The sequence below is a fragment of the Alligator sinensis genome, unplaced genomic scaffold, assembly GCF_000455745.1.
Source record: "Alligator sinensis unplaced genomic scaffold, ASM45574v1 scaffold531_1, whole genome shotgun sequence".
Classification (NCBI taxonomy): Eukaryota; Metazoa; Chordata; order Crocodylia; family Alligatoridae; genus Alligator; species Alligator sinensis.
This window is the reverse complement of record NW_005842173.1, coordinates 20153-35301: the sequence shown is the minus strand read 5'-3', so window position 1 is coordinate 35301 and position 15149 is coordinate 20153. Positions and strand designations below refer to the sequence as shown.

The 15149-nt window shown below is 47.6% G+C and overlaps 1 protein-coding gene across 1 annotated transcript in view; it reads right to left on the bottom strand.

Moving 5' to 3' along the window:
* The window catches only part of LOC102377185 (obscurin-like), a 42706-nt gene that overhangs the window by 9353 nt on the left and 18204 nt on the right, over nucleotides 1-15149 (bottom strand). Inside the window, exons 16-23 of the mRNA XM_025206816.1 lie at nucleotides 12873-15148; nucleotides 9646-9768; nucleotides 8213-8323; nucleotides 7839-8006; nucleotides 5868-5990; nucleotides 4002-4172; nucleotides 3171-3279; nucleotides 852-1091 (exon numbers count right to left, since the gene is read on the bottom strand). Coding sequence (XP_025062601.1) covers nucleotides 852-1091; nucleotides 3171-3279; nucleotides 4002-4172; nucleotides 5868-5990; nucleotides 7839-8006; nucleotides 8213-8323; nucleotides 9646-9768; nucleotides 12873-15148 — 3321 coding nt within the window. The remainder of the gene's footprint in view (nucleotides 1-851; nucleotides 1092-3170; nucleotides 3280-4001; nucleotides 4173-5867; nucleotides 5991-7838; nucleotides 8007-8212; nucleotides 8324-9645; nucleotides 9769-12872; nucleotide 15149) is intronic.

Here is a 15149-nt window from a genome sequence, read left to right as displayed (position 1 = left end):
GCCCCTGGGGGTTACAAGAAATAATGGCCACAAGCTAGCAGAGAGCAGATTTAGACTGGACATTAGGAAGAACTTCTTCACAGTTCGAGTGGCCAAGGTCTGGAACGGGCTCCCAAGGGAGTTGGTGCTCTCCCCTACCCTGGGGGTCTTCAAGAGGAGGTTAGATAAGCATCTAGATGGGATCATCTAGACCCAGAACTCTTTCCTGCCTATGCAGGGGGTCGGACTCGATGATCTATTGAGTTCCCTTCCGACCCTAACATCTATGAATCTATGGAAGGACTGGCCTGGGTGGAGCACTGTCAATGCAGCCATACCACTTCCAGTATCCGAGCACACTCACGTAGAGCAAGCATGGATGTCTCTAACACGGCATGTGGTTATGTCACATTGACATCCTTTCAGTATCAAAGCTGGGATCAGAATCCAACTCTTTCGCTCCCTCATCTTATCTTCTAGGTTTAAACCCTCTAAAGGACATCACAAAGTAGGTTGAAGGAGAAAGGGACAGAGTTGGGCTCATTTTCAGAGTTGAAACAATTCCTGTGCAGTCTACTGTACACCTTAAAGGTTGGCTTTGAACATGTCTAGTAGGAAGGAGGCAGAGTTTGAGACTCTAGGAATCTAGGTGGTGATCAAACGCATCAAAAAATTGATGCTTTCCATTGCTGGAGGAGAAGGCAAAGAGGCTGTGTTGTTTCTCCAGGCCCTGCTCAAAGATGATAACCAAGGGGAGACATGGGTGGAAGAAGATCACCAGGATGAACATTTGGGCAAAAAGTAGCAGGTCTTTGCCAGATACACCAGCCCTGGACAAAACTGGCATAGCGGGGTGCACCAGAGAGTCCTACCTGTTTGCCAAAGAGTGGAGTAGCTCTGGTCCCACACAGAGCTCCTGGATGAGGACGAGGTGCCGTGGGCTCACGTAGGCTCCCTCCAACCGCGCTATGTTTACATGATGAAGCTTCCTCAGGACCTGATATTCCTGGAGCACAGCCTGCTTGTCCTCTGGACGGTAAGGGATAATTTTGGCAGCCAGCGCTTTCCCACACAGTTTTTCCCGACACTGTCTGACAATGCTGAAACGACCCCTGGAGCAAAGAAACACAAGGGCAAGTTAAATGTTTCCTCCTTTTTGTGGCCTGGTCCAGCCTGAGCCAGATTCTGCCATACCTTCCGTTTCCTTCACATCCATGCATGGGGCAGAAGCCAGGATTGTACTGGGTTATTAGAAGAGACTATAAGAGACATCATTTTTATGACATTTTTAAAATTTGTTTGAAGCCAGAAGCAAAAGGCTGATTCCTGGGGTCTGCAATCAACAGCTGCAGTGCCTGATACATCAGAGAGAAGATCCTTTACTAAGCGGTAGTTGAGCTGGGCTATACGTTAGTGAGCTCCTTACTTATCTTCTGAAATACTAATTCCTAGATGTATAAACCTGAGGGATAGGTTATTTCCTAAGGCTAAACTGAGGACCGTTGCAGGGTGACTGGGATGCATACCTGGAGTGACACCCACCTGCCCCAGGGGAAGCTCTTCTTTTCTAACCTGTGTCTCTGAGTGGCCACAGTGTGGGGCAGAGAGCTGACTGCAAACTCCCAAGTGTCTCTGGTTCTGTTACAACTGGAGCCTAGACAGAAGTGCCCTGGACCTTGGGGCTAGGGACAGACATCTAAAAAGCCCAAGCCTGAATTGATTCAATCTTTGCAGGTTAGCCTAACATGCCTAGGTTGAATCGGTTTGTAAGTGCACAGACATTCCCTCTGGACTGAGGGAATGAAGGCACATGCCTGCAGTGGCTCAGGCTAGAAGCCGTAGGGTGCTAGAGCAGCCCTCCCTTCCCTTCTACCGTGCTGAGCTGAGGAGGGGAATGGCCAGGCCCCAGCAGGGTGCTCTGATTAGGGAGGGATGTAAACCCTCACTCTGCCTGCAACATCCCAGGCTTTTCCCCACTTGTTGCTCAAGGGGCGGGAGTGTTGCCAAACCCGAGCCCTGGGCTAGCACTCTGAGGCAAAGAGTGCCTGTTGATGATCTGTTGATGATACTGTTGATCATCTGTTGATGATCTGTTGATGATACTGAGCTTTTCAATCTCCCTCTCCCTGCTTCTTCATACTGTCTGCAAACCTGACAGGTGAAGGAGCCAGCAGGGACCTGATAACACAGCATTTATCAGCCCATCAAGAAAACAAAAGTTTCTCTCATTAGTTCAAGCTCTTAAACAGCTTTTTCCAAGGAAGGAACGGAGGGACGTTGCCAGCTGACCGGGTGATTAGCTCCAAAAAGCCCTGAGTGGACACTGTCCTGGTCTGCCTTTGTCCTGTCCCAGTGAAATTGGAGACACACACACAGGATCCTCTCAGTATTAGCTAGCATACCATATGCCTAGGGCCCATGGGGCTGGGGTCCGTGCTGTGGGAGATGGGAGGGAGTGGAGGGATCCCTGTTTGGACAGCGAGTGGCAAGGTGGGGTGAGGCAGGGGGAAGCCAGGCAGACCCTGCTGTGCCTGCAGTCTCCACTAGAGCTCTGGCTAGGAAGCAGAGGGGCAGAGCCAGCCCTGTTCTCTGGAGCAGACAGCCCAGCCCATGGCTGCAAAGCACCTGGGATGCTGGAGGACTCTGGTTTAACTTAAACCAGGAAGAAGCCTGAGACAGACATTGCATAAATCAGTTCGACCATCAGTTAAGTCTGATTCTACATTCAACCAGGTTGATCTTAAACTAGTTTCAGCCATTTTGAAACTGGTTGATGTGCATTGAACTTATGTTCTGTTACAGGTTTAAACCAGTTTCTGATCAGTTAAACCAGTTTATGTGTAATGTCTGTCCCTAGCCCAGGTGCTCAAAGGGAAATTCCACCTATCCAGAATGAGGATATCCCACACAGACTGGCAAGATGCACATGAAGGCTAGACGCTTCTGCAGACTTTGACTCAGACTTCAGCCACCAGACCGCTGGAGGAGGGCTGCCCTGCCAACAAGCCAAGGCTCCCATGTCCTGTGATTTTACCTACCGGAGGTGTCTTTATTAAAACCAAGTGGGAAGGGGACAGGACAGAGATGGGCAATTGGTAAGTTTAAGGCAGTGGCATTTCCAGCGGTGAGGACCCAAACTCTAGCTGGCAATGCTGGAGTCCATCCCCCACCTGGATTTCCAGCCTTCATACCTTTTGATCTCTGTTTGGAAGGCATAGGTTTGGTGGGTTGGAAAAGGCTCTTCAGGTGCCATTATTCCACCCTCTTCTTCGGAGAACCTCTGCTTTGCAGACTGGAAGGCTAGAAGGAAAAACGGACACGGGTGTATAACAACACTGACCAAATCTTCATTTAGTTCATTCCTGGGTGTCTATAAATGGAGATGGAAGCAGGCAGCTGCAGTATTTCAGACTTCTGCAGACAAGGTTGCTCGATGTTTAGACACCAAAGTCATCAACGTTGCACTTTAATGCAAACAAGTCCCTTCAGGTTTAGCGTTTCCTGTGGTGCAGCCACTGCAGACATACTGTCATGTTATGTTAGAGGATGTTGGGCAAAGGGAGCGGCAGCAGCCAAACAATGATTTTATAGTATATCTAGCCTAGGACTTTGGTTCTCACCAGGTCACAGCCCTCAGTGAGGGTGGCAAGACATTGCCTATAGATTCAAAACTCACCCCTGTTCATGTTTCTAATGAAGTGGGCCCAGTTACTAACAACTGCTGGATGAGCGCCCCAATGAGGAGCAGCACATGACCCATCAGGGCCTCTCCTTTGAAGTACCATGTGAACTGGCAGAAGGGAAACTGGGACATGTCTCAGTGGTTGTGAGGTCCCAGTAAAAAAAAAAAAAATGGATGTGAATTTCTGACCTAGGACAAGCAGACACAGGTACAATTGATACACAACATTGCCATGGGCTGGGCTTGAGTTTGGTCTGGTAGGGTCACCTCAATGAGCAGAGAGAACTATCATGTCACATAGGCCATCATCATCCCACCCTGCCAATACATGACTCCTTACCCAGCTGTTCTTCTTCGCCAATCTTTACTTTGGCAGATGGAGTACTGTACGGGCCCATTCCAGCTTTACTGATGCAGGCCGTCCTGAAGGAGTAAACCAAGCCGCTCGGGAGATTATTGGCATAGTAGCAGCAGTCAGAGACACCAGTAGCAAGGGTCGTCCACTCCCCATCTTGGCCAAGAAAAGAAAATGTATGTCCGGGGTTATTCCAGGGGATCATCTCATTCTTTTCTCTGCTAGTCGTGCTCCAGGAGCATAGAAAAGTTGCGACATTTTTTAAAGGCGTCTCAAAATGTTGTTAACCTGGGAATGTCACTTCATGGTGACTTTTAATGCATTACAGTGATCGCACACTCTTACTTCTGACGCCAGGAACTTCTCATTGGAGCAATCCAAGGACCGGTGGTTTTGGTTGGCAGGGCTAGCTATGAATGGTTTTGGTTTCTTTAAAATGCTTTCCCTCCTACCCTCTTTGCCTTCCCTTTACTGCTGATGTGCAAACACAAATCTATAGTGGAAATCAAAATCCTCGATATAATAATAATCTTTCACTTGACTTTACACTGAAAGCAAATGAAACTGCAAACATTGTTTGATTTAAATTGAGACCCATACAGCAGCTTGAACCTGGGCTCAAGTTCACCCCAGGTTTTTGGATCTTTTGGGGGAACTCAGAAGACGTTTGTAGTGGAATCCAGATCTGAATGAATCGGTGGCATTGTACATGTTTCACTGGGACTCTCCATCTTATACAATTGTTGAACCTAGTGAGAGGAACAGCTATGGGATGAAATGCAAGAAGCAATATACGGGAAACATAGCATTGCCCAAAACAAAGACGCTTGCAAGTCTGCTACGGAGCTGGAACTGTGTGGGCAGAAAGCTTTGCTGAGGCTTGTTGGAGGCGTGGGTGGAGGTGGGGGTGGGTGGATGGAAAAGCATGTGACAATGCCTGACACAGGAGTGCATGACCTTAAAAGAGAGCTTTTGAGCTGAGAAGCAGTGGCTGAAAGAGCTGTGAGCAAAGGGAAACTGTTTCTTGGTATTATCATTTCTCCTGTATTCGGGAAAGCAGGATGTTGTACCTTCCTTTAGCTGAACAGAACTGCAGCAAGGACATCTAATGCCACCTCTGCTTCCTTCTCTTAACTGGTACTACCCTTCACTTCGGGTAACAGTGTCAACAGAAGTCATGCAAGTCACTGTGAAGTCATGCAATATGGTTCTGGGAAACCAGCAGGGAAATGACAAGGCTCTTTGAGTAAATCTGATACCTTTCATTAAACCAACTCAAATAGTTGGAAAAATTATTCTTAGCAAGCTTAGAAGATTTTTTCCAACTATTTGAGTTGGTCTAATAAGATATCATATTTACCCAAAAAAATCTTGTCTGCCCATGTCCTTTGACCAACACAGCTACAACCTATACCTCTGTAATCAGGGCAAATGAGGCACCACAGATCCAGGGTCAGGAAACAGGAGGAAGGGATTTATTCAGGCATAATCCACATTAAGGATAGGATGTCCTAGAGTGCTCATGGCTTTTCAGACTGGGCTGCACAGTCTGTTCAGCTAAAAGAAGTCCCATGTGGGTTGTGGCTTATACAGGCTATGGCAATATAAATGCCAATTAATATTATTCCAATTAGGAATGGGATAAGAGAGGCCAGGCTCAAAGGGTTTGACTCAAGGCTGATGAAAGTCACTGCAAATATTATCACTGACCTCAATAGGCCTGAGAGAGAGAGGCAGGCAACCCAACCAGAATATCCCTAGAAGCATAACGGTCTTTGAATGCAGGAGACTAATTGCACAGGACTTGCAAACCCGGACAACTTTCTCATGGGAAAGGGAGTATATCCTTACCTTCACTTTTGCACTGTATGCCATAAGTAACCGGGATGGCAGATTCCACCGGTTTCCAGACCACCTGCACCCCATCTTCGTACACCTCCACAATATCAGGAGGTGGAGGGCTCCCAGGAACCTCTGTCAGGAAGATGCACAAAATTCAAAGCATCAAGGGTAAAGGTCTGAAAACAGACTAAAATGAAAGATCCACACCTATTAGATGAGTAATACAAGGCTTGTTTGGTCCCAGATATCCTTCTGTTTCCAACAGGTGATCCCCATCGGGGGAAGAAAATCATTTTGCCTTGTTTCACACCCTGTACAGACCTGAAAATGCAACTTAAACTCAATCCTGGCTAGATGGTCTTACCCCCCCCGTCAGACTGATCACCATATTTGGGGTCAGGAAGGGATTTGATCCCATGGTCAGATTGGTTTGGACTGTGGGGGGTTTTGCCTTCCTCTGTAGCAGGAGCGTGGCCCTCTGCCTGGGATGTCTTGGGTGTACATTAACAATTTTTTACACAAGCAGGATGTTGGCTGCCGTGGTTCCCCTGCTTTACCTGTGGCAGGTTAGGGTGTTATGTCTTGTAATGTGTCAGGGTTGATGGTAAGAGGGTAGATTATGCATTTATTTAGGATAGGTTTGCTAGGGATAATCCTGCCTCAGGCAGGAGGTTGGACTAGATGATCTCTGGAGGTCCCTTCCAGCCCTGCTTCTCTATGATTTCCATGGGCTTGCTTTCCATTTAAGAGAGCAATGGTAATAAGGGACTGGGGAGAAAGACCAGAGTGCAACCTGCAGAAGGGAGCATGGCAACAAAACCTGTGGATAAGGAGCACCCATAGGAGAGAGAGAAAAATCCCCCTGAAAATATAAACCCAGTAGTTCCAATACATCACTGATGTAAGTCCATCAACTTCAATGGGCACGCACTATGGAAACTTTGGCTAAGTCTGGATAATGAATGCACACTCATGCTGCTGGAAGACAAATGTCCTCTTCTTTGGGCAGCAATGTGTTTTGGGCTATTTCCTAAGATGAAAGCACTTGCAAATTTTAAAAAATGGGCATAAATTGGAGAGGCTTAATAAGCACGCAGTTAGGAGGCATTTTGGGAGCAGTTAGGAGGTATTTCAGTTTAGGAGGCATTTTGCCCCAGCTCCAGGGACACGTGTCTCAGCCTTGCTCTGGACTGATTGTATAAGGCATGCCTGCTCCAGCCTCGGTGTGCTCAATTTGCACTACTGAAATCATGGTGTCTGTGCTACAGTCCAAGCCTTAACTTGCATTCTCAAGTATTTGTCGTGTAGAGGGGGTTCAGGGAAAGCACAAGCTCAGATGGACATGCCATCTCTTCCACCTTCCAGCACAGAGGTTTCTGGTGGGAGAGAAGTCCAACTTCCATGGGACTGCCTCATGGGAAAGGTCAGTAGGGAGCACATCCTTCCCTTCTCCTTTGCACGGTGCAAGTAACTGGGATGGCAGCTTCCACTGGTTTCCAGACCACTGGTGCTTCATCTCCATACACCTCCACAATATCGGGAGGCAGAGGGATACCAGGCCTTCTCATCCTTCTCTCCCTCTCTCTCACATCTCTCCCACCATAAACCTGTTTTCTGTGCGCGTGTTTAGGTAAATCTATGGGCATCTCTATACCAGGTCTAGTAACCGCTCCCTCAAAAACAACACATCTCTATGTGGGCTGCCTCCTAACACAGAAGCAGTAACTGTGCCTGAGGTGCTGCGGGCAGGCTAATCAGCATGGAGGTGAGATAATTGGCGTGACTGTAATTAGAAAACCTGAAGTGCTGTAGACGTGACCATATTACTACTTCGATTTAGGAGGCAACCTGCTTGGCATAATTAAGGGTGTCTCTGGTATGTTTAACCGTGTGGACATGGTGTGCATTTGCTTATTATGGACATGCTTCTACTCTGAAGCACAAATGGTAAAAAGCCATTCATCTGCCTTCTTCACTTACCTGCTTTCCTTACCAAACAGGAGGTGGAGGCTGTACCTAAGGAGCTGGTGGCCACACATGTATAAACACCAAAATCCTCTGGAGTTACCACCAACATGGTTAAAAGCTGGAAGTGTTTGAGTGTGCTTGAGATCAGTATCCTACTGCTGCTGTGAAGGAGGATCCCGTCTGAAAGCAGAAGGAATATGGGGGAAAAAAGCCTATTTTATTCTACTGAGATGTCTCAAAGATCTCTTTTTGGGGGGCAGAATAGTTAATCCCATCCTACCAAACTGTCCCCTGCAATTTAGAGTCTCATAATGATCTCAGTTGTGCTACAACTCCAACACCTACTACTCGTTAATCCCGGATACCCAAAAGAGAGTCGACGTCACCTCGGAACCACTCGACGTGCGGGGACGAGTGGGCAGACGTTCGGCAGGAGAGCGTCACGGACTGTCCTGGCATCGCTGTCTGGTCAGTCAGCTCTTCCACGAAAGAGGGTGCTGAAAGGGAATGGAACAGCAGCATTTCAAACACGCTGAATGGAGCACGTGTAAAAATTGCATGTGATACCCCAGAAAACACTTTTGATCAGAAGAGCTACCAAGGAGATCCAATGAAGTGAAAAAAAGAAAGATGACTGAATCTTGAATTCTTCCCTGAAAAGCAGGCCGGCCTCGCCAATAGGCCTACCCCACTACCCTACCCTACCCTACCCCAACACTTCAGAATAACTTATCAGCCTGGCGGTTACGGCATGCTCTTGAGAGATGTGGATTTGACCCTCCTTAGGTAGAGGAGAAATTACACTCCAGGGCTGTCACAATCTGAGTAAGTGTCTTACCCACCAGGCTATTAAGGGTGTATGTAGATAAAACAGGGGCCCTCAATTAAAATGGTGGGTTTTTAAAAACAGCGCTTCAATTTAGGGCCCTTTAAACCCCTGTGTTGTGCATGCACCTGTGCACTTACATGCCTCTCCAGCGGGGAGGGGAGGGTGAGCTCCCGGCGGGCTGAGCAGTCCCTGGGCTGGGGGGGGCTGGTGCTTCCCTCCGTGGCAGCGGTGCCCCCCACCCACAGGCACCCAGCTCGGGCGGTCCCGGGGGGCACCGCAGCTGCAGAGGGAAGTACCCCACACAGCTCAGGCAGGCAGGCAAGCTCCAGGGAAAAAAAAAAAGATCTTGGGCAAAGCCTGCCTTCCCGGGCTGCTGCCAGGCTGCCTGCAGGGGCTTCCTGCAGAGCCCCTGAGCTGCATGGAGCCCGGTGCTTTGCTCCACAGCTGTAGGGCAGCAGACTAAAACTCCTCGGAGGAGTTTTAGTTTGCTGCGCCCCAAGTAATTTAAGGTGCATTATGCCACCGAATTTGTTACAGCAGCTGGAATTAATGCGCAATACGCTGCTGATGCATGCAAACACCAACACCATAAAAGTGGTGCAAAAGCATTTAGCCCACTTTAAAGTGTCATGTGCACATGCCCCTCATTTCGTCTACACATGGTAAGACACCAACTTCTTTCCCCACTGTGTTTTCAGGGAAAGGAATGATTACCAATTCATTTCTTGAAGGGAAGGGTACAGGCACCTATATTCCCAGAAAGGAGGTTGGCACTTCCCATATAGCACTACCAAGGGGTCTAAACCCTACTGACGGCAGGATTTCAGACAAATCAGGATTATTTCTGTTTTTAAACCGACGATGGTGCAATGTGAAAATCAGGCTCGCTTCTGGCAGAACAGACCAGCATCCAGACTCAGGTTACTGCCATTATATTCCCCTGTGACATTCCCTGGTAAAACGAACTGCAGACTCATGCAACCAAAGTACCTTTCTCCTTTGTTTTGAGGCTTGATAATCGGAAAGACGGGAGTCCTGATTTCTTTTTCAAATGTCCTGCAGCTTCATGCAGCGGTTCACTCTCTGATGCATCAGCTTCTTGCTCCTCGATGCCTTTTACCAAGAAATGAATAGAAACCAGTCTACCCAGTCCATGTCACTCTTACTGCTGCATATCATTAAAGCCTCTATGCTGTTGTTCATATAAGATAAGCACAGCAGTAAAAATGCTAGGGGTCTCCAGTTAATGAACTTTCAGTGAATACATAAATTTACGGCAAGTTTAATAAAAAAAGCCTTAGCCATAATGACATTAAACCATGTCAGGTTAGAAGAGCAGTGGCAGAAAGATAAAACATGCAGAATCCTCTAAAGTGAGGCTAGCTTGAGATGACAGATCCCCTCTGTTGTCCAGATCCTAAGCACGTGTCCACAGTTATCCATCTGGTGCAATCCCACCGAGTTCAAGTGAGTCACTTCGGATACACATTAGTGTCACTCCTAAGTTCAGATCAAGCCACGCACCTTACTTTTAGGCAAGAGAGGATGCCAGATATTTTTTCTGAAATAAAGGCTTTGGCCTCAGAGCATGGGAAGAACCTCACCAAGTCAATAGAGACTTGATGCTTTTCCTATTAATAATACTGGGTGATTTGTTGCTGTTCACTGTCTAACTCAGGGAAGTATCTCAAAGTTTTATTTTTCCCCCCTGAGCCACGAGTGCAAATATTCAGAGTAAAGGAGCTGACGGCAACAGAAGACTTCACCAAATCTCTTCTGGCAACACAAATCAGCAGGACGCACAGTCCAACAAGCTCCAGGAATGTGCTGGGGACATTTTATTTCAGAAAACGGGGAGGTTGCCAGGGATGGGAGCAATGACTTGTCCAACAGGGAGAACTGGCTTGGAAACAATTTGGATGGCAGGGATCACAACATGATAGAGGTCATGCATCTGAGGAAGGAAAGACTAAGAGCAGCAGGATAAAGACAGCAGACTTCAAAGAAGCAGACTTCAGCAAGTTCAGGGACCTGGTAGGTAGGGTCGGTTGGGCAGAAATTGGGGTCAGTCGACAGCTATTGAGAGAAGCTATATTCAAGACACGGTAGCAAACTATCCCAGTGTGCAGGGAAGGTAGGAAGCACAGCAAGAGAGCAATATCGCTTCAGGGGGAGCACTGCCATCACCTGAAGATCAAGAAAGAATTGTATAAATGGTGATAACATAACTAGAGATGACTATAATGGTAAAAAAGCACAAGAAAATGTGATAAAATCAGGAAGGCTACAGTGCAAAATGGTTTAGGACTAGCACAGACCTTGGAAAGGTTTTACTAAATACATAAGAAGCAAGAGGAGCACAAAAGTAAATGGTCTCTTAATGAAGAAGAACATCATGATACAGAGAAAGTTACTGCATTTTTTTTTGCCTCAGTCTTCTTAAAAAAGGTTAAATGAGTTGAGATAATAAATGGATTGTACCCCAGGGAGAGGAGCACAGGTGGAATAAGGCAGGGAAAAGGGCTAAAGACTATTTAGATGAGTTAGATGTACTCAAGTCGGCAGGGCCTGATGAGATTCACCACAACCTTTTTAAGGAGCTTGCCAAAGCGATCTTCGAATTATTGGTGGGGATCTTCAAAAAGTCACGGCGGATGTGGGAGCTACCTGAAGGCCGGAGAAGGGCAAACATGGGGCCTGGTCTAAAAAAAGGAAAGAAGATGACCTTACTGAAATATAGACCAATCAGCATAACTTTAAGAAATAATGCACATAGAAACGTTGTTTCCAAACAATCTAATTCCCTTCTCTGACCAAGTGACTGGCCTAATAAATAGGGGAAAACAGTAGAAGTGATTTATGTCAACTTTAATAAGACGTTTGACCTGTCCCATATGACATTTTCACTAGCAAATGAGGGGACTATGGTAGATGCAAACCTCGTTGATAAAACATGCTCAAAGGATGGTTTTTCAATGATTTCCGAAAAATTAACAGGGTATTTCAACTATGGTAAAGCAAGGGTCTGTCCTGGATCTAGTTCTATTCAGTATTTTTATTCACGATTAATGAGAACAGAAGCTTGTACAATGAGATCGTGAGATACGTGAGATCGTGCTTATACAATCTGCAAGCATCAGGCTGGGAAGAGCATCAGACACTTTGCAGGGAAAGGATCAGAATTTTAAATGATCTCGATAAACAGAGAAACGGCCTAAAAATCAGCAAGATGACATTCAATAGCAACAAAGAAAATATGTCACTGAGAAAGGAGACTGGGGAATACCTAGCTAGGCAGCAGTATGGCAGAAGAGGATCCGGGGAGTGATAACAGACCACAAACTATGAGTTAACAGTGTGCTTCTGTTGTTAATAAAAAAAAAAAAAAAAAAGACAAACCTCATTCTGGGAAGTTTTAAGAGGGGCCATGGCGTCACACTATGTCCCATCTTAAGCAACCCCCTCTATGGAAGATAAAGACAAATGGTAGAAAGTCCAGAAGACAAGCAACAGCATATAGTAAGACTGCGGGAAAGCAGGACCTAAGACAGGGGTGGGCAAAATGAGGCCCGTGGGCCGGATGCAGCCCACCAGGCCATTCTGTCAGGCCCATGGGACCCCTAAAAATGTAGAAAATGAATATTTATCTACCCCTAGCTGCCTGTCATGCGGCCCTCGATGGCTTGCCAAAACTCAGTAAGCAGCCCTCCGCCCAAAATAATTGCTCGCCCCTAACCTAAGAGGAAATATTGAAGAAATTGGGTTTGTTTAGTCTAGAAAAGAGAAGATTGAAGGGTGCAAAGGTTGCTATAGGAAAGTGGGGACCAATTCTTCTCCGTGCGTACTAAGGGCAGGACAAGAAGGGCTCAGCTTCATTTGAAGAGAAGATCACTTAGGAAAAGCTGTCAATTATAAGGAGAGTTGAGCCCCAGAGCAGGAGTTGCAGGAAGGATTGAACCCTCTGTCATCACAGGTGTGTTTTACAGAAGTTTGCAAAACATCTGCCAGGGAGGGTTTAACTTGATCCTGCCTCTGGGCAAGGGCTGAACTGGATGAGCACTTATAGTCTCTCCCAGGAAATATCTGCATGCCCTAATTTAGCTCACAGGTGTAATGTATAAGCTGATGCAAATAAGAGAGCACAGGGAGCAAGGAAAAGCAAGGGTCAAAAGGACCCAGTTATATCAGCCCATTTAAACACAGAATGAGATTTTTACCTTCCTCTATTTCTTGCTCAGGGGCCGGTTTCCCCTTCAGGATTCTTGAAATATGGGCAACAGAAGCTTTTACTTTATTCCTCAGACTCTGCTCCACTGGCTGCTCCACTGAGTGCGACCTGCCGTAGGGCTTGGACAGTCCTGGCTTGCTGTGCATGGAGCTCTTCTGTTTGCCACCTGAGCCCTTTAGGGAGACTGGCTGGGATTTGCCTGCCACGTGGCTCTCCAACCCTTTCCCTGCATCTTCGGAAATTTCCAAAAGGTTGTGTCTGGCATCCTGGGAATTGTCCTCTCGAACACACAACCTTTTATCTTTATGCAAGTACCCAGGAGGTAACTTGTCCCCTAGCCGCATTACTCTTTTACTGGGTAGCTTGGGCGTGGGTTTCCTGAAGCTCATGAATTCAAATGGAAAATATACGATGTCATACAGATCTGATAGGTTTAAATATGCTGGCTCAACCTCCGATATGTCGAATTTTGAAATCTCACCACCAAAATTAGACATGTCTTCTGAGAGGTCCTTGATTTTCACCAAGGAAACTTCAGAGTGTATACTCCTTTCCTTTATATGGGCTATATAAGCGGATATTTTTACAGAACCTGAACTATCAGACTGGGAATCACTGTGTTGGCTGGAAGCAAGGCTCTCGACTGCTAAATCCTCCAGATCTTCACACTCATGAGGAACCATCTCTTCTTCAGTCCCTTCACCCAACACCACTGGCTTCGTCGATTCATCTTTCACCGCGGGTAATAATGTCATATCATCCGCAATATCATCCAGGTAAATGATGTCTTCTTTTTCATCTGGTGGCACGAAATGCATGGCACATCCATCTACTGCTTGGCCGGCTGGCCCATGGTAAAACATTTCCTTTGGAGGGGGGACTAGCTTTATTGATCCCTCTTGACCAGAAACAGTCTCTGCCAAAACACTCATCTCTTCGGACAGGCCAACCATCTTGTCCACCAAGTCTTCCAGAACGGCAGACTCCACCTCGCTGTAAACCAAAGGCTTCAGATGCAAATATTTCTGGCTTTTATCCTCACCGCTGGAAGTGGGGACAGTCTCTCCCATAACTGGGCTTACGCTTTCCAGGATGGCTGATCCCATTTCCCCCAAAACCAGCGGCTCCTGTTGCTTCTGGCATTCACCTGCAGAGACTGACTCAGGGGCAGTTTCTGGTGCTGGGACAGCTGGGGGCTCCTGATCCAGGGCAACAGATGCTGCTCCACTGTGGTACTCTAAGTGCTCCTTGTATTCATGCTCACACACTGAAGGCAAAGCAGTCTGTAGTGGTGAGACTGTCACTTGCTCACTTGCTGGGACAGTGGATGCTGGGCTACTATCAAAGGCCTTGCATTCGAGATGCTCCGGGCTTTCACGCTCACAAACTGAATGCAGGGCACCCTCCAGTGGCATGAGTCCTAGAGCTGCTGGGCGTTCACCTCCCAGAAGAGCGGATGCTGCACCGGGGCGATCAGAAGAAGCCTCGAGAGCAAGGAGTTCCTGGCTGTCGGTCTCAACGGCGGACAGGGGGGCAGTTTCCAGCGGCCGAACCCCTGGAACAGGGGGGCGTTTGCTTGCTGCAACAGTGGATGCCAGGGCACGGTGATCTACATGTTTCTGGATTTCATGCTCACCAGCCAAACATGAGGCAACTTCAGTTTGTGGCACTGCTGGACCAGCTGGGTGCTCGGCCGCTGGGATCATGGGTGCCTGCCCCTCTGCTTGTGCACGCTCCAAATGTTCTGGACTTGCAGCCTCCCGTGCAGACTGCAAGGCAGTTTCCAGTGGCAGGACTCGTGCAACAGCTGGACGTTCACCAGCAAGGACAGTGGATGCCTGGCTGGGGTAATCAGAAGCCTTGTGCTCAACATATTCCTGGCTTTCGGTCTTGCAAACTGAATGGGAGGTAATTCCTGGTGCTGGGGCTGCCAGGACAGCTGGGTGCTCGCTTGCTAGATGAGCGGATGCTGGGCTGTGGCGGTCAAAAGCCTCGGGCTCTAAATGTCCCTGGCTTTCTGGCTCACAAACTGCGCGTGGAGCAGTTTCTGGCTCTGGGACTGTTGCAAGAACAGGGCTTTTACAGTCCGCGGGAGCGGACGTTGCATCCTGGTGATCAGGAGGTTTCCCATGTAAGTGCTCCTGGCTTTCATCCTTATGGACTGAGACTGGGGCAATAGCCTGATGAACTGGGCTTTCACCCTCCATCTGGGCATGCTCTTCAGCATGGTGAACATAAGGCTTTGGCTTCTCAAGTAAATGTTCTC